At 44.2% G+C, this 19,857-nt stretch overlaps 2 protein-coding genes across 3 annotated transcripts in view; one reads left to right on the forward strand and one right to left on the reverse strand.

Annotated features, from left to right (window-relative positions):
* The window catches only part of SLC1A1 (solute carrier family 1 member 1), a 96,431-nt gene extending 79,253 nt beyond the window's left edge, over positions 1-17,178 (reverse strand). Inside the window, exon 1 of the mRNA XM_032138028.2 lies at positions 16,848-17,178. Coding sequence (XP_031993919.1) covers positions 16,848-16,938 — 91 coding nt within the window. The 5' untranslated portion in view covers positions 16,939-17,178. The remainder of the gene's footprint in view (positions 1-16,847) is intronic.
* Positions 1-19,857, forward strand: part of SPATA6L (spermatogenesis associated 6 like) — a 252,007-nt gene that overhangs the window by 153,598 nt on the left and 78,552 nt on the right. The window lies entirely within an intron of this gene.

Genomic DNA, 19,857 nt, shown 5'->3' on the forward strand with positions numbered 1-19,857 from the left:
CATCCTGGATTTTCTAAACCTGCCACAAGCCTGGAACTCCTGGATGAACCCTGAACCCGGAATGCCAAGTCTAAGTACCTGGGTCTCCAAGACATTCTTCAGCCCGTTCCTTAGGTCTGCTTACAAAACTTGTGTCATCTTGAATGCTCTTCCTGCTAACTGTTCACCCTTCTCTCTTAACATTTGTGGAGGTGTAACTTTCCCCATTCCCAGAAGGACCACAGAAACATTTACTTTTATCTTTAAGTGAGTTAAGACATATTTTAAGAATTTAAAGAATTTAAGACACAATAACAAACATTCATAAGGCGCTTTATGATTTCAAAAAGTAACTCCATGTGGATCAGCTCATTTAATAACAATAGTGGATTAGATTAAAGGTCCAGAAATGACTGTGAATGCATCTGGGATGACCACCAGAGACCAAAAAAATCAAACATGGTGAGTATAATCTTTGCACAGTAACACTTGAAGATTTTGTTTACTCTTGGAATCTGTTTTTTTTTTTTTTTTTTTTTTTTTTTTTGAGACAGAGTCTTGCTGTGTCGCCCAGGCTGGAGTGCAGTGGCACCACCTTGGCTCACTGCAAGGTCCGCCTCCAGGGTTCACGCCATTCTCCTGCCTCAGCCTCCCGAGTGGCTGGGACTACAGGTGCCCACCACTACACTCAGATATTTTCTTTTTGTATTTTTAATAGAAAGGGGGTTTCACCGTGTCAGCCAGGATGGTCTCCATCTCCTGACCTCGTGATTCACCCACCTTGGCCTCCCAAAGTGCTGGGATTACAGGTGTGAGCCACCGCGCCTGGCCTTCTCTTGGAATCTTTTATTATAAGTTTGTGAGAATCTTTAGCCCCCTTAGTACTGCCCTCATGGAAAACAGATGTTCCCTGGGAAATGAGGGGAGGTTCTAAGAGGGGAGAGATAATCTAAGAAAGAATTACTGGCTGCATACTCCACACACTGCGATCTGCCAACCCTTTTCCCTGGTACACAGGGCCCTGAATAGGCTTCAGGAAGCCTACACAAGCTCAGTGATGAGCACCGATTAGATAACTTCAGGGTTCTAGATCTTAGGTGCAGTAAGTCCAGTCTTTTGCAGTTACTGACTTGAGGTTAAAAAAGCAACCAAGCATTACTCAATTATTTCCACTTAAGCAAAAGTAGATGTAGATTTCTATCTTTTTTCAAAATAAATAAGCTAGTTGGAGATTATTGGAAAATACCAATATTCAGTGCAGATGTTAAACCAGATATAGAGGAGACCCAGGCATGCTATCTAAGGTTATGGTTTCTGAATTGGCAACAAGATCTTTTCTTAGGTTATATCAATTTACTTAACATAGAACAGCATATTTCAGGCCTTTTCCACTTAATAACAAAAGCCATCTATACACAAAACCCAAACACAACCATATAGCATAATATGTAAAATGTGCAAATGTACTTTAAAATGCAAGTTATTCTAAAGCACTTGCAGGATAGAATTTCTTAGTAATTTGAATGGGCCTGATGGCTCATGCCTATAATCCCAGCACTTTGGGAGGCTGAGGTGGGTGGATCACTTAAGGTCATGAGTTCTAGACCAGCCTGGCTAACATGGCGAAACCCCGTCTCTACTAAAAGTACAAAAATTAAGTCAGACGGCGGGTGCCTGTAATCCCAGCAATTTGGGAGGCAGAGGTGAAGTGGATCACTTGAGGTCAGGAGTTCAAGACCAGCCTGGCCAACATGGCGAAAACCCCCTCTACTAAAAACATACAAAAATTAGCGAGGCATGGTGGTGGGCACCTGTAATCCCAGCTACTTGGGAGGCTGAGGCAGGAGAATTGCTTGAACTCAGAAGGCGGAGGTTGCAGTGAGCTGAGTTGGTGCCACTGCACTCCATTCTGGGTGACAGAGACTCTCCATCTCAAAAAAATAAAAGTACAAAAATCAGCTGGGCGTGGTGGCACATGCCTATAATCCCAGCTACTCGGGAGGCTGAGGCAGGAGAATTGCTTGAACCTAGGAGGCGAAGGTTGAAGTGAGCCAAGATCATGCCGCTGCCCTCCAGCCTGGGTAACAGTGAGACACCTTCCCAAAACAGAAAAACAACCACCAAAAAAACCCAAAAAGAATTTCATAGTAATTAAAAATATCTTCCTCATTCTAACTAACTTAATCTTTTGCATGTAGAGCCAATGGAAATCTACAAGGCACAACTTAGCATTGATGCTAAAATGAGACACATCCTCAAATTATTTGTAGATATTAAAATATTTTTCTGGGAGCTCATTTCTAAACCTTCATAAAACGTTATACTGGTAACATATGTGTGGTCAGGACAAACTGTTCTCTGAACTTAAAATGTGAAAGACAAGACCCTATATTGCTATCCAGTATAAAAAAGGAAATATAGGCCGGTGCGGTGGCTCACCCCTGTAATCCCAGCACTTTGGGAGGCCAAGGCGGGTGGATCACCTGAGGTCAGAAGTTTGAGACCAGCCTGGCCAACATGGTGAAACCCCATCTTTACTAAAAATATAAAAAAATTAGCCAGGCGTGGTGTTGCACATCTGTAATCCCAGTTACTTGGGAGGCTGAGGCAGGAGAATTGCTTGAACCTGGGAGGCAGAGGTTGCAGTGAGCCAAGATCATGCCACTGCACTCCAGCCTGGGCGACATAGTGACGCTCTATCTAAAAAAAAAAAAAAAAAAAAAAAATATATATATATATATATATATATATATACACATATATGTACACATACACCCCCACATCGCACACACGAAACTCCACATAATCCAAACTGAGGCCATTTCCTTATTAGCAAAGGTATTTCATGACAGTTAAATATTACAGACTTATTTACCACTTGTTTTGGTCAATCTTGCTACAAAAAGACACTGAAACAGACAATTTTCTTCTTCAAGGTAAAGATGTCTAATTTAGAAAATCTTCCTGTTGTGATTGCACAGTGAAAGGTATATTAAATATAAAAGCTTACTGCCTTTAAAGAAATTATTTAAATTTACACAGAAGAAAACATCAACTTTTTAAAAACCAGTAAGAGCACTGTCCATAACACAATCAAAAATCTTTCAAACCCAATCACAGCGCTCTTTGCTGTTTTATGACAACAAGATCTTTATCTCCATCACTTCATAGAACTCAGAATCTCTTCAGTCTGGTGAAACCTCAGGAAATTCTCCACATGCAAGAAAGAAATCCATGAAGCGGCAGCAGAAATGGAGCAAGCCTGTTACATCTCCTGGTTGACAATTAACTTTTGCTAATAAAAAAGTAAAAACTTACTTTCACTCTGATGACCACATCTAGTGTTTACCCACACAGAAAGTCTCCTGGAACAGGTAGCACAGACAGGCTAATTAATTTCTTATCATAGAAATAATCTCCAGACAGGGAGAGAAATGGGCAGAATTTGGATAAGGATGTGAAAGGATACTTGGAGGGGGAAAATCCAGAAATAAGTTCACTGAATGGTGCTGGTTTCTTGAGAACATCAGATCTTCCTTAGGGTATAGAGATGCTCTCCAGTCTGGGAGCTTCAGGGCCATGCTGTGCTCACGACAAAATGGCTTCAAAACTGTTAGTAACCAGACTTGCTCCTCTTCTGGGTCTTCTGGGGTCCCCAATCCAGGAGTTAAGTATGTTTGGGATGACTTAGCGTAGCATAAGAGTTCCTCATGTTCACTCAAAAACCCATACAACTGAGTGGGCTTCTAGGGGATCAATGGGATTGGTTCATCAAAGATTTACTTGTTTTAATTCTTCAGTGAAGAAGGTTGTAATCAGCCAAAAATATTTGAGGGCTTCTCCTGTGAAGTAAGTACAGTGCTGGATGCTATGATGTGACAGACCTGTGTAGTAGTGCATTCTTGTCCTTAGGAAACAGGTAAGAAAAAGTGCCAAAGCACAGCAACACATATATTAAATTATAGTTCCATGTAATACTGAAATTGAACCTAAGATGATAAGCCCTCCTTACTGGTATCATCACCTTTATGCAGACTTGCTCATTCCAATCTTCAAGCCCAGAAATCCTCCCACACCTGCTCAAGGCCATTCCAATTATGGCCTCCTCCAGGAACTTTCCCAGTTGCACCTTTCTTCTTTGAAGGCCCACAGCATGCTGCAGCCTCCTTGCAGCATTTACCACACTCAGGATCACGTTAGTGATTGTGCATGTATTGCCACCAATGGACTGAGAGGACAAAACACAGACTTTGACTCTGCCTCTCTTATCAGTAACATCAGTACTTGCTCAATTTAAATTCAGTTCCTAATTGATTGCCAAATGAATAAACTTTTTCCAGCAACAAACAATACTTTTCATCTTATGCGCCAATTCTGTTTGATTAACAGTGGTTGCCTGGAGCAAAGTTTCAAGGATTCTGAGGCCATGACAGAGCTCAGCAGTGAAGAGTACTGTAATGAATTAGTGATGTCTGCCACAGAACAGATGTGGGAATGGTGGCGCTCATGGTGATAATTTATGCATATAAATCAAGGGTTAAGAATGCAGAGAAGGGAGATTATCTCCAACTGCAGTCAGAGAAGTCTACAACATAAAAGTGGTCATTAGATCCATCTTCAAGGATAGGCAGGATAACAGTGAATGAAACATTTGAGCAAAAGCATTAGGGCATGAAAGTACAACAGTTCTGGGAAAGCAACTAGATGAGTTCCACTAGAATTCAAGCTCAAACAGAAGGTTTATGTAGGAGAAGTGTAGGGGAAAAGACTAACCACACGCAATAAAGGAGCTACAAGACTGACAAAGGATGAAGCAAGAAGGAGGAGAATAGGCTTTATTTGGCTACTTTGCAAGAAAGAAGCCTGTCTGCAAGCATGGTTCTAACTACCAATTAGGTGTAGGTGTATCAAGGTTTACTAGGAAGGAAGAAGACTTGCTTAATGATTAATAATTAGTAACCTAAGCTTTGGAATCAGACAGTCCTGGGTGCTAATCCTTGCTCTGTGTGCTCAGCTACATGACCTAAGCCTTGTAAATTTCAGTTTCCTCATCTAGTAAAATGGAAACCCCCTAACTCAATGTACTGAGGGTCAAATGGGAGGTAAATGTACATAAAACTTGTGGTAAGCTCTCAATAAGTATTGATATTAGGGTTGGTTAGCCAAAGAGAACTTTTCAAGGGAGAAAATATGTCACTCTCACTTTCTCTCAATGTCTCATACTTCAGGGAATCTTTTTTTTTTTTTCCTCTGGAGACAGGGTCTCATTCTGTCACCCAGGCAGGAGTGCTGTGGTGTGATCTTGGCTCACTGCAGACTCAACCTCCCGGGCTCAAGTGATCCTCTCACCTCAGCCCCCTCAGTAGCTGGCACTACAGGTGTGAGCCACCACACCCGGTTAATTTTTGTATTATTTGTAGAGATGAGGTGTCACCATGTTGCCCAGGCTGGTCTCGGACTCCTGGGCTCCAGCAATCTGTATGCCTTGGCCTCCCAAAGTGCTAGAATTACAGGTGTGAGTCACTGTGCCTGGCCCATAATTTGGGGAAATCGTAAATGAAACCTGCAAAGTGGCTAAGTGGCTCAGAAAACAAGTCTTTGAGATACCCACAGAAGTTGAGCAGTATCAGTTTATTTTCCAGTAATGGGGAGAGGCTCAGAGATTAGGCTCTCTGTAGTTTAGGCATTTCTGGTGATGGTGCATTTTTTGTTGTTGACTTAATTCCTTACTGAATTATAAGTAACTAGGTAACTCTTAAGCAATAGAACAGTGGTAGAAAAACAAATGTACAATCTCACCTAAGCTCTCTCCTATAAGGATTTCCCCCTTGGTTGAGTAAGTGCTGTAGTTTTTTGTTTGTTTGTTTTGTTTTGGAGATGGAATTTCGCTCTTGTTGCCCAGGCTGGAGTGCAATGGCGTGATCTCGACTCACTACAACCTCTACCTCCCGGGTTCAAGCAGTTCTCCTGCCTCGGCCTCCCCAGTAGCTGGGATTACAGGCATGCACCACCATACCTGGCTAATTTTGTATTTTTAGTAGAGACGGGGTTTCTCCATGTTGGTCAGGCTGGTCTTGAACTCCCGACCTCAGGTGATCTGCCTGCCTCGGCCTCACAAAGTGCTAGGATTACAGGCGTGAGCCACCGTGCCTGGCCGAAGTGCTGTAGTTTTAACCATCTGGAAGTGTTATACCCAAATAGTTGTCTCAGAGAGATTATAAGAATAAACACACCGTGTGGCCATGTGGACCCTCTCTGAGGGTGTTTCTGAAGCCAAGTTCCAGTCCCAAAGGCCACTATTGCTTCAACATGCAGACCAAGCAGAGAGTCACATGATGATAGCAGGAAAATTGTTTGAACCTGGGAGGTGGAGTTTGCAGTTGCCGAGATCACACTACTACACTCCAGCCTGGGTGACAGAGTGAGACTCTGTCTCAAAACAAAACAAAATAGAAAAGGCCATTTAAAACACTTTCTACTATCAAGAGCCTTCCTAGACATGCGGAGATCTGCTGTGACAATTGTCCTGTGTTGGACACAGGGACTCTGAGACTAAGAAAGGGCTCAGGAGTGGTGACCTCAGCATGAGTGCAGGACTGGTGGGACATCTTATCTTCTCAGAGCTGGGTCTGGGGATTAGTGGTAGAGAACAAGGCACTGTATCCCTCCCTGTCTTGGCTGAGTGGGGACGGCTGCCCGGAGCTCACATAGCTGAGGCTGGGCCTGGGAGAGGAACGTGAAGCACCTGTGAGCTGGGATGAGATCTGTCCATCCCAGAAAGTATAGGACTATTTATTGGAAAGGAAATATTCTACCTTTGGTAATGGAACAGGCAGTCAGCACATAATTTTCAAAGTAAAGTAGTAACATTTCTGAAAAAGCGTGAGTCACTGAAACACTTCCTTTCCATTAACAGAGGTGTTACTGTGGGGTGTACTAATTATAACAGAGTACTCTTTGTTGCAGTTTGGGGCTGTTCCTCAGCAAGTATAATGTATTAACTCTTTCTAAATCAATCTCTTGGGCACAGCGTGGTGGCTCACACCCGTAATCTCAGCACTTTGGGAGGCCGAGGCGGGCAGACTACTTGCGGTTAGGAGTTCAAGAGCAGCTTGGCCAGCATGGCGAAACTCCATCTCTAGTAAACATATAGAAAATACTAGCCAGCTGTCACGGCAGGCACCTGTACTGCCAGCTACCCGGGAGGCTGAGGCAGGAGAATTGTTTGAACCTGGGAGGTGGAGGTTGCAGTAGCCGAAATCGCACTACTGCACTCCAGCCTGGGTGACACAGTGAGACTCTGTCTCAAAATAAAACAAACAAAATAGAAAAGGCCATTTAAAACACTTTCTACTTTAATAGACACTGCTACGGGGATTTTAAATGGGTCACTCAATGTCATCTAAAATTAGTTCATTTTCTTCGAGAGTGCTTGAGTTGTCACAGCATCTGTGACCCCAAATCTCCAGCGACACAGGAAATTTGCAATACCTCAGGCGAACACAGCTTCCCTGGCAATAGGCCAGTGTGTCACGGACTCCCTAGGACAGTTATTTTCAGTCTCGGCTCTGTGAAAGGTAATCACAATTTCTCACAAGTAATTAATGTGGAAAGCTTTCTGTCTTTATAAGCAAGTGCTCTCACACGCATGCACGCTCTCAACAACTGATTCCTAATCCTACCTTGTCTGACATAACCCAGGCTTTACCCACCTGAGCTCCACCACTTTCTGAATTTGCACACGAAAATTTTCTACACAGCGTGTTTTCATTTGAAGCTTTCTTTATTTCTTATGCCAAGTGCTCAAATTTTTAACAGGTGAGCAACTTCAATTTTGTAGTTTTACTGTACTAAATAAAACACCATATTTTAAATTAAGCAACATCTAACAAGATATTCAATATTTGCCAACCGTTAGCAGTTTATATTCAGTCTTCTTCATAGGAGGCATTAAGATTGTATATACCAACCTGCATGTGCAGAGTCTAATATGTAAAATCATTTTAAAGATTCATTTTATAATTTTGTGTTTAGATCATTTTGTTTGGGGTTTTGATAGACTTGATACCTTGCATAGAACAACCAAAAATCAGAATGATTTCAGTGATGCTTCAAATCTGATTCTGACTTGGTTGCAAAAATGAAAACACCGGGCATAAGCATTCAAAGCCCAGTTTCTTTTCCTAATTCTTTAATATGTAGAACTTTGGCGAGGCCAGAAGGATCTCTTCTTTAAGGTACTTAACTGAGGAGATAAGATAGATAGAGATACATAATATATGGCCTGTCCCGGTGACTCATGCCTGTAATCCCAGCACTTTGGGAGGCCAAGGTGGGTGGATCACCTGAGGTCAGGAGTTCGAGACCAGCCTGGCCAACATGGTGAAACCTTGTCTCTACTAAAAATACAAAAATTCGCTGGGTGTGGTGGTGGGCACCTGTAATCCCAGCTACTCGGGAGGCTGGGGCAGAAGAATTGCTTGAACCTGGGAGGCAGGGGTTGCAGTGAGCCGAGATCACGCCACTGCACTCCAGCCTAGGTGACAGAGTGAGACTTGGTCTCAAAAAAAAAAAAAAGATACATAATATATATATACGTATATATTATGTATATAATACATACATATGTATATGTATGTATACATGTAATATATATAGAGACAGAGACCACATATCTCTCAGTATTTTAGAGAAAGTATAAGCAATATCATATATATACACACACACATCACATATATATATATTTTTTCAAATGAACTTAACTCACTAGCAACTCCCAAATTTCTAGAAAATATTATGGAAACCAAGTAGTAGTGCTCATTATTTTGCTAATATTGTCATGTCTGTGGCATGCTATGGAAAAAATATATTAATACAAATTAAATATGTATGACAAAACTAGCAAACTTGTCTGTTTTCATCAGTTTTCAGAAATATATAAACATAAAGCTATATTCCTCATTAAAAGCAAAAGTCCCCATTATATATGAATAACTATGCTTTTTTTTGTTTTCCCTATGTCAAACTGATTATTTATTGTTGTGGAAATCACTGGTTTTGAGGATATAGGAACAAGGCTATTGCTGTCATTTTAAAGAAACTATTATTTTATTTAGTGTTTTTGGAGTATTGTGTACTTTGCAAATATTTTAAATTAGAGACATATAAAGTCCAAAAATATACATATATTAGACCTTCTATTATTGTTGTAATAAACTAATAATACTGACATAGAACATATTACCATGGTAATAGCCCCATATACAATTTACATTATTATCCCTATGTCACTGATCAGCAGTTCAAACACAGAACAGTTGACTCAATGTCTAGGTCATTTTATCATCCTGTAATGCCCTTTAAACCCCCCTTAGCTCCTTACAGAAGAGTTCCTCTGGCTCCTAGCAATGAACTGAGGAATGAATATACAGTCATAAAGCTAAAGGTTCTTAAAGCTAGAAGGCCTCTCAGAGGTTTTATAACCCAAGTCAACAATTACTCAGCACACATACCACTAGTTCCCGGATCCTAAGCCAGTGGCAGACAGCAGTAATCAATTTCAGACTTTTGTTTTCAACTCTTTTTCAACAAAGATCCTACCAGATAGTCCACTACCTATAAATGGTAGTAGATGCATGAATAGAATCTTCTTTGCTCTCCCAGCTAATCTAAATCCCTTTCTTGTTAATAAGAAATAAAGACTCAGAGAGTATAGGTACCAGATATACTTTTTTAAAAATTAAAAAAATAGTTAAGAGTCAGTCTCATTACTTTATGGTCTCATTTTATTTTTTAGTGCCTGTGAAATGTAATAAGAGGGACCTCAAGGGGTCTGTAATCTGGTTTTGCGAAAGAAAAGATTAACATGCTTGATATTTACATAGATTCATTAAGTGTTAATCTATGTTGCTGACACAGATCAGAGGGGGCTGAAACCAGCAGAGGAGAATTTATGGAGGTAATAGAGTTTGATTTAAGCTTTAGGCTCATTTGTTCCCTTGACAAACAAGGACAACCTTTTATTAACTCTCTGGGTCATAAATGGCTCAGCAATTCAACAAATGTATTCACCCTACTGTGCACTGTGATAGGTACTGTGGGCACAGAGAAGAGTAACACAAAATTCCTTCCCTCAGGGTTCATGAATTGGTGAGGCAGGCAGAAAAATCAGAATATAGGGTAATAAATATCACACAGCAGCAGGAGAGGATAGTGGTTAGAAGCAGAGTCTCTAGAGCCAGACTTCCAGGGTTTGAATCCCAGCTCTGCCCTTGACCTTGGGCAAGTTTCTTAACTGTCTGTGCCTCAGTTTCCTGAAAATATGCTTGATGGAAAGATTAAATGGTTTAATACCTATATAGCACTCAGAACAGTACTTGGCACAGAGTAATGGATACATAAGTTTCAAAAAAAAATTTCTGTTTTTTTAAACCACCCAGTCTGTGGTAATTTGTTAGGGCAGCCACAGGAAAGGAATACAATGCTTCACCCTTAACTCCTCCCTTCCATCTCAGGAGTAAAAAGTCCTGTTCTCTGGCCAGTCCCCAACCAGGTCCCTCCACTTCACGCTGTCTTCTACTGTCCCAGGCCTCACTCCCCCCAACAGCATTCATTGTTTTCTCTCTCTCCTGCATTTATTATTATTATTTTTCAGAGACAGGATTTTGCTGTGTCACCTCGGCTGGAGTGTACAATGATGTGATCATGCTCACTGCAGCCTGGAACTCCTGGCCTCGTGTGATCTTCCCACATCAGTCTCTTAAGTAGTTGGGGCTACAGGCACGCACCATCATGCCTGGCTAATTTAATTTTTATTTTGCAGAGACAGAGGTCCTGCTGTGTTGCCTAGGCTGGTCTTGAACTCCTAGCGTCAAGCAATCCTCCCATCTTCGCCTCCGAAAGTGCTGGGATTACAGACATGAGTCACCATGCTCAGCTGCATTTTTATTTTTAATGATCTCTTCAGGTTCAGTCAGATTCAAGTCTCCTTAAAAAACAAAAAACAAAAACAAAACAAAACAAGGCTGAGTGCTGTGGCTTGCACTTGTAATCCTAGCACTTTGAGAGGCTGAGGCAGGAGGATAGCTTGAAGCGAGGCATTCAAGACCAGCCTGGGCAACAAAACGAGACCCTGTCTCTTAAAAAAAGAAAGAAAAGGAAATACTCTCTGGATCTTAAACGTGACTTCCACTTTCTCTGAATTATTTCACATCCCAGAAGGTCACATCCCTGTCCTTTGTATCCCCAATGCTGTTGAACATCCTCCTCAGAGCCCCTCACTCCTGCCCCTGAGCCTCTCACCGATCACTGTTCCTGTTCTTAATTTCTATCACACCACGTCTGGTTTCTCCTGTGGGCCCCTTCTCTTCCCAGACCGCCAATGTTGAGGTTGTCCAGAACTCTGTCTTTGGTCTTCTCTTCTCCCTTTTCTCCCAGGATAGGTTCATTCATTCCCAAAGCCTTAACCAGGTCCCTGACATGCTCTCTTAAGTCGACACTCCACTCCACATTTGTCTCCTGAGCACCAGGCTCACTTAGCCAGGTGTTTGCTGCCTACCTTTACCCAAACATGCCTCTGGCTCCTCGAACTCAACATGGCCACCATGGAACATGCCATGTTCTTTTCCAAGTCGGTGCTCCTTCCAGGACTCTCTATTTTGCTAGAGACAGCCACCGCCTTCTCTCTTGGACCACATCCAGCCAAGCCCTGCAGGTTAACCTCAAGCAGCTGTGTTTTCATTCTGTTCCACTCCTGGCTGCTCAGCTGAGGCACCCATCTCCCCTTTCCTGGACCTTGGACCTGAACCATCCTGTTGTTCTGCCCCCAGCCTCCCCTCCACTTCATCTCCTCCTACTCTCTCCCTCCCTCATTCTACTCGATGTTTCTCACACAAACTAGGATGCTCCCCAGACACCTGTGCAACTTGTTCCTTCACCTCTCCTCAGTCTTGATTCAACTGTCACCTTCTCAGTATGGCCTCCCCAGTCACCCTGTTTAAAATTGCAACCCCCTACCTTGCCAGCCCACTCCCTGCTCTATACTACTGCAGAACACTATTCTCATCTAACATGCTCTATACAGTAGGTTACCTATGTATTCTATTTATGGTCTACCTCTCTCTACTTGAACATTAAGTCCCATGAGGACATGCTGTGTGACCCGGCTCTAGAACAATCCCTGGTGCACAGTGGGTGTCTGATACATATCTGTTAAATGAATGAATGGCTTAAGTGTTGATTATTACAGGGATATTCCCAAACACTGCTGAAACAAGGTTCTATGCAGGTGAGGGGCTGGGCCTGGAACCAGCGTGAACTGCCGCTGGGCCCTGTCCTCAGGGGCTTCACAGACAGAGCGGGAAAGCCTATGCTGTGTCTCAAATTAGCACCGCCAGATGCACGCTACATGAGCTCCAGGGTGGAGACACGAGGCTGGGCAAGGGTATTACTAAGACCATGAAGGAGCTGTTTCTGATTTTAGATAATGGAATCAGAATCTATGCATGATTGCTTCCTTAGTGCTCCAAAGAAAACAATTTAGAATGAATAAGCTCGCCAGCTCTGTCATGTAAATGCCAATACCTATTGCTTTTTCTGAATAGCTCTAAGTTGAAATCACAGATTTTTCAAATGATTGAAGTAATCACATAACTGGTCTGGAGAGAAAGATTAGGTATTATATTGTGAATAGGGTGAGGATATAAGAAGTGCCTTAACAACGTCATATACTATATAATCATCATTGGATGACCCGAATCAGAAGGCTGGCAGAATTCTCACTCAGTAATTCTGCTTGGACAGAATTCCCACTTAGAGCATAAAACCTTCCTTCAGAATTTACATACTTAAATTATATTTATATAAATTATATATTTAAATATTGTATTTAAATGAATTGAGGCTTAGCCTGTGGGGCACAAAACAAAATGATTCATTCTTTCCATTTCCCCTTTAAAGAAATGAATAATACTACAGAGACAGTTATTAGCTCAGACAGAGCAGGTCATCAAAACACTTGAATCACCCTAAATTACAGGCGGGACACTAAGCAGGACACAAAGAGACATGAATTTATTTCATAAGAAAATACTAATTTTCTCATAATCAAATTATTCAGATTTACCTTAAAATAACAACTATTGAGTGCTGAATATATGCCAGCCACACAACTGAGTATTTTTCACACCTCTAATAACAAATGACGTAATAACAAATATCTCCAATTTCCAGATGAGGAAACTGAGGCTTGTAGGGAATACACAATTTGCCTACATGATAGAGCTTGATACTACCAGAATTCACATCCCAAGGACTCTTCACTGCAGGCTCTGTGCTCATTCTACCATTCTATGGAAGCAGAGAATAAGCCTGTAAGAACTGTAATGAATGCCGTGAAAGTGTTCCTAGTGGTATTTCAGCAGAGGATTTTCCTGTGAAAATCCGAGATATTATTTTCAGGACCATGTAGGGTGTCACAGAAATTAACAAAGATGGTCACCTAACTGTTCAATCCCTCTATCTTGTGAACAAGAATTTGAGAAATGCTTAGTTCTTAGCATTTCCTTGTCCATGAAAAGAGTGAACTTCCACACCTAATAAAGATGACCCTTATTACATTTCCCCTCATGTGCTGTATCTTGAAAAATCAGGCTTTAAGCTGGCTCATAAAAATCTTTGCCCCTTATTTCTATACTCAAATATTTTAAAGTATTAGGGCTACTGAATTATAGTAGTGACTGAACATTTTATTGCATTATTATTTCTTTAAATGATTTTTTTAGAAATAGAGATGAGATCAGGCTGGTCGCAAACTCCTGGACTCACTCATTCCTCCTACCTTGCTTGGCCTTCCAAAGTCCTAGGATTATAGGTGTGAGCCACTGCACCTGGTCAGAGACCAAACATTTGAACGGCTATAATCAGAAGAAGATGTTTTGTCATGATAGTTAATAAATTTCGGGCCGGGCGCGGTGGCTCACGGGAGGCTCGGGGGCGGATCACAAGGTCAGGAGATCGAGACCACGGTGAAAACCTCTCTACTAAAAAACAAAAAAAAATTACTGGCTGGTGAAAAAAAAAAAAAAAAAAAATTTCACAGTTTTTTTCTTCTTTAAGTTCCACATGCTGAAAAGTCCAAAAGGGAGGCTGCATCAGAGCTCTTGCGATTTTTCTGGATCAGTTAAGGCAGTTATAAAATAAGCTCTTACTATCATGATCTAGCAAGGGTTTATGAATAGACTCAGTGCCACTGTTATAAGTCACTGGAATTTCACTGTCAGTTAAACAAATCAGCCCTTACAGACTAAACAAACAAGTATGATTTTCCACTCAGGCAGGGTACCCTGAAGAAAAAGGAAAAGAAAAGGACCCCTGTTAATGGGCATATTGGGGGTGGTCTAGGTTTGAGACTTCTCAGACCAGAAGCAGGACTGCCCTTTGTTGCCATCTGAAGGAACAAATATCTAGGAAGATTTCAGCTGGACGCTTGATTTTTAAGTGGCGACATTCCTTTCTGGAGAAAAGTACTCAAACCAAGCTCTTGGGGCTCACACACATTAAAATTGGAGGAAAGTGCCCATCTGAGACCAAAGGCCATGTGTGCAAAATGGGCATGTACTTCTTATTCATGCAACTGATTCCAAAGGCCAGGGAACAATTGCTTAAAACCTTTTCCAAACCAGTGTCTAGTGAATCGCATGCTGACCAGTGGTGTGCAACACTTGGGCGGCAAGTGAGTATCTCTGGAGAGCCCCATGCTGAAAAGGCAGGATAACTCCACTTCCACAGGGAATCAGGAGGGAGACACAAGCCAATGTTTATCCTGCAAAGTCTTTTTTTTTTTTCTTTTTAGACAGGTCTCACTCTTGTTGCCCAGGTTGGAGTGCAGTGTCACGATCACAGCTCACTACAGCCTCAACCTCCCTGGGCTCAGGTGATCCTCCCACCTCAGCCTCCCAAGTAGCTAGGACTACAGATGTGCACCATCACGCTGATTTTTGTACTTTTTTGTAGAGACGGCGTTTTGCCATGTTGCCCAGCCTGGTCTCCAACTCCTGGGCTCAAGCAATCCTCCTTCCTTGGCCTCCCAAAATATTGGGATTATAGGTGTGAGTCACTGTGCCTGGCCCTCTAAAAGTCCTTTTTCTTTTTTTGGTGGATTCTCGGTCTGTCACCCAGGCGGGAGTGCAGTGGCACAATCTTGGCTGACTTCAACCTCTGCCTTCTGGGTTCAAGCAATTCTCCTGCCTCAGCCTCCCGAGTAACTGGTATTATAGGCGTCAGCCACCTCTCCCTGGCCTCTCTCAAAGTCTTCAAAAAGAGATTTAACAATTAATCCTCGACTCTTATCACTAGGAAAACAAACAAAGCCATCTCTTCTCTTTGGCCTAAAGGAAATCAAGTCGTTCTTTGTAGCATATGCTGTTTAAATATGGTGGAGTAGGATAAACTTTCCCTTAAAAATGTCCAAAACCGAAAAAAAAAAAAAGTTCCAAAACCACTTGGCACTTCTTGGGGGAAATAGTCAAGATTTGCTTCTCTCCTTCTCTCCTTTCCTCCTACAAATAGCCTCTGCTAGGGCCATTCCGGGATGTTATTTATTTACTAGAAACCTGACTTTCCTTTGCCCACGGTTCTGGAGAATCCAATCTGACCCCAAGAATCCCATTAACTTCCAAAGGCCATTTCCCTGCCCTATCCCCACCCTGAGCGGAGGGGGCGGTTCGGAGGGGAAGCAGGCAACACCATATATTCTGAGATTTAGGAGCAGCAGTTGGAGAGGAAGGTACCTGAGGTTGGGAGGAAACAAGCTGTCCCCACTTGCCTTTTCAGCAAACACAGCTGCAGTTTCCAAGGGGAAGGTGGAGCCTGCCGAGGAATCCACATTCCTCAGAGGGTACAACAGCCCTCACCTGCTGAGGAGCTATCACGGGAAAGGCGACAGATATGGCCCTGATCCCAAGGAAGTGCATCCCCGGGCTGGAGCTAGAAACACACAACCTTGGCAAAAAATCAGAATCTAAATAGGAATAACTCATACCTCTGAGCAATGGCTCAGACATCCACCTGGTCCAGTGATCTGTGAGGGGTGGATCACTTAAATACACCCTTGTTTAAAAACAGGCAAGGATGGCTTAAACATTATTTTAAATACAAAAACAACGTGAAGAGCAAGGAAGGCAGGAGGGGAGACTGATGAGTTCTCTTAGCTCTCTTCCCTCATGACCTCCCGCGGGCCACAATGGCACATCCCAGAATTCAGGCACGAATCTGGCAGCTTTTCAGAGCCCGGGTGCAGGCAGTCGGCGCTCGCCGCGTGGGAAGGCACCTTTCCACGCACTGCCCAGGATGAGCGGCGACAGCGTTCTCAACCTCCCTCCCCCAAGGGTCCGGCCCATCCCGGAGGCCAAGGTGCCTCTTCTAATTCGACTGAGAACTGTAACCCACACTCAATCTCTGTCCGGGCAGGGAGGCTGGGGGTGTGGGGTGAGGAAGGTGGCGGTGATAGGGGGAGATACGGTGCGGGATTAACAAAGGAAAAAATCGAACCCTGTTTTCAAACGAGCAGAACCAAGAGCTACTTGCTTCCCTTTCTATCCCCAAGCCTCTTTGATCATTTTGGGTAGAGCAGGAACCAGCAGCTCAAGGAGCACTCAAATGGGAGTCCCAGAGGAGCTTTGTTCTTGGTGTGCAGTAATTAGAGCTCTTGGGGGAACAGCCCCCGCGGGAGGCCCGAGGCTAAGGCCGAGGGGGCATCGAGGGACCCTGCATGGAGTGCGCTAGCGCCAAGCCCACCCTCAAGCCGCACGCGGCCTGGGCGCAGAGAGCGCGTGAGGGTGAGCGCATCGCCCACCCGCCGCGCCGCTCACCTAGCACCACCGCGGCCACGGTGGACAGCAGCAGCCAGTTATTCTTCAGGAAGCGCTTCCACTCGCATCCCTTCCTCGCCGGTTTCCCCATGGCTGTCGCCGTTATCGTGCGCTGGGCTCGGCCGTGCGCGCGTGGGCTGGGCGACCCGGGGACTGCTGGCTGCTTGGCGGCGCGGCGAGATGCGGGTGCACAGGGGAGAGGTGAGAGCTGACCGCTGCAGTCGCCGCCGTCACCACCGCCGTTGCCGCCGCCGCCACCCGGGATCGCGCACCGCGCCTGCCGCCCTGCCAGCCCGGTGGTTTTGCGTGGCAGGCGCGCCCGGCTCCTCCTGCTGCCGCCGCGCTCTGCGGCACCCGGGCCAACCAGCGAGGAAGGAGGGAGGAGCGGCTGGCCCGGGAAGGAGGGTGGGGGCGCGCGTGGGACGCCCGGGGTCCCTAGGGAGCAGGCGTGGTAGGGCGCCCAGCGCTGCGGCAGGAGCTGGGGCGGCCTTTCCGGGAACCCTGAGTCCCGCCCCACAGCCTTCCACTGGAGTCTGTCTCGCTTTCCACGCCCCACTCATGCTAGGTCTTTGGGTTAAGGGTTTTCTTTTGTCCCTAACCCAGAGAGGCGGAGTCACTGCCCTCCTTGGCGCGGACTTCATCCTGCACGTCTCCCTCTCCATTCTCCACACCAGCTATTTCCAGTGCCGGCACCTGGAGAACGGGTGCCCTTTCGAGTTGGGGGAAGCTGATCCTGCCTTAGGTCCCTCTTGCTCCGCTACGCAGGCTGGGATGTGCCAGCAGCCGCGAAAGCCCGAAGCCTCTGGGAGGAGAGAAAGGAGTCCTGGGCAGAACAGGGCTTTGGAAACTTTCACGCGGAGCCTCCAGTGCCCCCATAGGGATTATTAATTCTCCTCTTCGAGTCGCTGGAGGTGATTTGTCTGTGGATCCTGGGCTTGGGAGTGTTCCCTGCGCAAGGAGATGGTGATTTCTCTTAGAATTTTACTTCTGATCCTTGGGACTTGCTCTGTGACCACAGGCCCTGGAGCAGGGAGGCTTGGTGCAGTAATTAGGACTGAGAACCGGACCCGGGAGCCGTTCTGGGGAGCAAGTGGGCGGTCCATCCCCTAAAGTCCAGCGGATTGGAAAGGCAAACATAGAAGAAACTAGGTTAGTGGTGCCAAATATATTTGGTGTTGCTAAGTGAATTTCTGATTCTCTTCCATTTTTCTACCCAATTTTTTCACTCTCACGTATACAAACTCTTTCCCTCCCTTTACCAAATCAGTACCTCCGCAGCTGTAAGCGGTCTTCTTATCAGCTTTCCTAAAATTAAGTGAGCCTGGAACCCTTTTTGCTATTGTAGAATCTACTCCGATTGTGGGTAGGGAGAATTTCCCCTACTAGATTTTCTGATCACTAAATCGCCACAATTAGAGCTTCATCCTTTAGTGTAAATTGATACAAGTATCTTTTAAGCGATAATAGATTAAGATTTACAACCCTGTAGACTTTAGTATGAATGAGTTTATCAGCTCTTTCTAGAAAGTAAGCTTTGAGAGAAAGAAGGTTAGAGGGATTTTAAGGTCGTTGGGTGTCTGAGGAAGATCTGAAGAAATGTGAGAAGGGGAGCCAGGCGCGGTGGCTCTCCCCTGTAATCTCAGGACTTTGGGAGTCCGAGGCGGGCGGATCACGAGATCAGGAGATTGAGACCATTCTGGCTAACACAGTGAAACCCCGTCTCTGCTAAAAATACAAAAAATTTAGCCGGGCGTGGTGGCACGTGCCTGTAGTCCCAGCTACTTGGGAGGCTGAGGGAAGAGAATCGCTTGAACCTGGGAGGCGGAGATTGCAGTGAGCTGAGGTCAAGCCACTGCACTCCAGCCTAGGCGGCAGAGCGAGACTCTGTCAAAAAAAAAAAAAAAAAAAAAAAAAAAAAAAAAAAAAAAAAAAAAAAAGAAAAAGAAAAGAAAGAAAGAAATGTCAGAAGGGAAACTATCAAGAAAGAGAGAATAGCCCCGGGCGCGGTGGCTCACACCTGTAATCCCAGCACTTTGGGAAGCCAAGGCAGGCGGATCACTTGAGGTCAAGAGTTTGAGACCAGCCTGGCCAACATGGGGAAATCCCGTCTACCAAAAATACAAAAATTAGCCGGGTTTAGAGCCACGCACCTGTAATCCCGGCTATTCGGGAGGCTGAGACAGGAGAATCACTTGAACCCAGCAGGTGGAGGTTGCAGTGAGCCGAAATCACGCTGCAGCACTCCAGCCTGGGCGACCGGAGGGAAACCCTGTCTCATAAAAAAAAAGAGAGAGAGCGCGCGAGAGAACAGATTTGTTCCACAGTAAAAAACAGCTGGAAAAAACGCAAATGTCCAACATAAACGAAATAATAAATATATTATGGAACTGCCAAGCAACAGTACCTTATGCAGCCTACATAAAGGAAGTTTATGAAATTTTTAACAGCATGGGATAGCACGTTATAAATCTATATTTATAAATATTAAGGGAAGAAAGAAATACTAAAATTGCATATACAATTTGATCACACGTATGTAAAATAAAAATATTGGCCGGGTGCAGTGGCTCACACCTGTAATCCCAGCACTTTGGAAAGCCGAGACAGGAGGACTGCTTGAGCCCAGGAGTTTAAGACCAGCCTGGACAACATAGTTAGACCTCTGTCTCTGCAAAAATTCAACCAACCAACCAACAAACAGATGAAATAAAACTATGTGCTTAGAAAAAAAGACCAGAAGAAATATGCCAAAATTTTAACAATGGTCATCTTTGCCTTCTATCTTTCGTATTTCCAAAGTGTCTACCACAGAGCTGGGCATATTGGCTCACACTTATATTTCCAGCACTTTGGGAAGCTGAGGCAGAAGGATCACTTGAGGCTAGGAGTTTGAGACCAACCTGGGCAACTTAGTGAAATCTTGATTCTACGAAACTTAATAATAATAATAATAATCTGGCCATGATGGCACATGCCTGTAGTCCCCGCTACTTGGGAGGCTAAGGCAAGA

This window comes from Hylobates moloch, unplaced genomic scaffold (genome assembly GCF_009828535.3).
Source record: "Hylobates moloch isolate HMO894 unplaced genomic scaffold, HMol_V3 SCAFFOLD_19, whole genome shotgun sequence".
In the NCBI taxonomy this organism is placed as follows: domain Eukaryota; kingdom Metazoa; phylum Chordata; class Mammalia; order Primates; family Hylobatidae; genus Hylobates; species Hylobates moloch.